This window comes from Galeopterus variegatus, unplaced genomic scaffold (genome assembly GCF_000696425.1).
Source record: "Galeopterus variegatus unplaced genomic scaffold, G_variegatus-3.0.2 Scaffold196, whole genome shotgun sequence".
Classification (NCBI taxonomy): domain Eukaryota; kingdom Metazoa; phylum Chordata; class Mammalia; order Dermoptera; family Cynocephalidae; genus Galeopterus; species Galeopterus variegatus.
Window position 1 is genome coordinate 351,037 of NW_007726307.1, and position 1,585 is coordinate 352,621.

General features: G+C 47.0%; 1 protein-coding gene across 3 annotated transcripts in view; it reads left to right on the top strand.

Moving 5' to 3' along the window:
• The window catches only part of HMCES (5-hydroxymethylcytosine (hmC) binding, ES cell-specific), a 41,578-nt gene that overhangs the window by 1,432 nt on the left and 38,561 nt on the right, over positions 1–1,585 (top strand). The window contains exon 2 of one of the 3 annotated variants that reach the window (XM_008565251.1): positions 476–681. In XM_008565251.1, coding sequence (XP_008563473.1) covers positions 499–681 — 183 coding nt within the window. In that variant the 5' untranslated portion in view covers positions 476–498. Of the gene's footprint in view, positions 1–161; positions 682–1,585 lie in introns of those variants that run through there. The other 2 variants (XM_008565246.1, XM_008565258.1) reach the window with 2 other exon arrangements.

Consider the following 1,585-nt stretch of genomic DNA (forward strand, 5'->3'; position numbering starts at 1 on the left):
GGCCAGCCTGTCGCGGTCTGGTCGCCGTCTTCGAGGCTAGCCGGCGCTGGCCGCGTGCGGCGCTAACCCCGCAGGGGCGGAGAGAAGCACAAGCAGCGGGGGAAGCCGAGAGTCACTCCGAGGCAGGAGCCAGTGGCTCCACGGATGGCCACAGACACCTCCTCTTGCCTTTCCTGGCTGACTCGTTAAACCCACGGAACGAGCCGCCACAGGGAGCTCAGTGTTCGCGCACTCAGTCAAATGGTTGCGGAGCCCTCCTGATTCGGGGCCCAGGCAGTGGCCTAGGCAGTGACCGCAGCAGGCAAATCCCGTCCTAAGGGAACTGCTTGGGGAAGATTCGAGACGGTGGTTACATAGAACCCCAGTCAGTGCTCTAAGGGAGTCCTGTGGGAGTCGCAGGAGAACGCTGTGACTAAAACAATAAGACCTAATGTTTGAGATACGCAAACGTCTCCTTTCATTTTGTGATTTAAAGGTAGAGACAGGCAGCGTGGAAGAATGTGTGGGCGAACATCCTGTCACTTACCTAGAGATGCTCTCACAAGAGCTTGTGCTTATCGGGATCGGCAAGGCCAGCAGCGGCTCCCGGAGTGGAGGGACCCTGATAAGTACTGCCCTTCTTACAACAAGAGTCCTCAGTCCAGCAGCCCGGTGCTCCTGTCTCGACTGCACTTCGAGAAGGTAACCAGCGTTATCTGCACCGTGTTAGTTTCTTTCTTGCACAGCATTGTGATGGTCATCTACTTCATTTGGTTTGGTGTACGCTCAGCCTCTCGGATGATGTTAAAAACCATCCTTTTCAGGGATGGCCGGTTAGCTGAGTTGTTTAAAGCACCTTGTTTTAACACCAAGGTCAAGGGTTTGGATTTCCTTACTGGCCAGCTGCCTAAATAAAGAAATAAAAACCATCCCTTTCTTATATATTCTGACCCCCAGTTGAGAACTACTCTGGCCTCCCTGAAACAAGTTTTATCACTGTCTTCTGTGTCTGACCTTAGAAGATGACTCAGTATTGTTCAGGCTGAACTTAACAAGTGCCTTTCCTATATGAGGCATACTAGCCTTAATGCATGCCAAATATATATAAGCCTCGTGTTTGAATTTTTTAAGACAGCTTTTAAACCTCACTGATCGTCAGGATCATTTGAGTATCTTAAAAAAGAGATCTCTATGGTAATCAACAGGCCAGATGAATCAGAATCTTCAGGCCTAGAGTAAGCTTAAGATCAGCTAATCTACATTTCTGACGTTTTTTGAACATTGCAAAGTTTTTATATTCTTTCTGTTTATCTTTTCAATCTTTTTATGTTTGTCTTTTACTGAAGATGTATTTGGTTGGTTATCTGAAGTTTAATTGCATTCACTGTGTTTATAGTATTTATCCCTGTAGTGTTGAAATGACTAGTCATTTACTGTCGTTTCAGTTCTTTGCCTTATCCCTTGAGAGTGTGTGTGTGTGTGTGTAGTAAAATGCTTCATTCCAGAAAGTAATGGTTTCTCCATGTCTTAAATATTTTAAATGACCCCCCCCCCTTTTTTTTTTGGTGCCTGGCTGTTAGGGGGATCCAAACCCTTGACCTTGGTG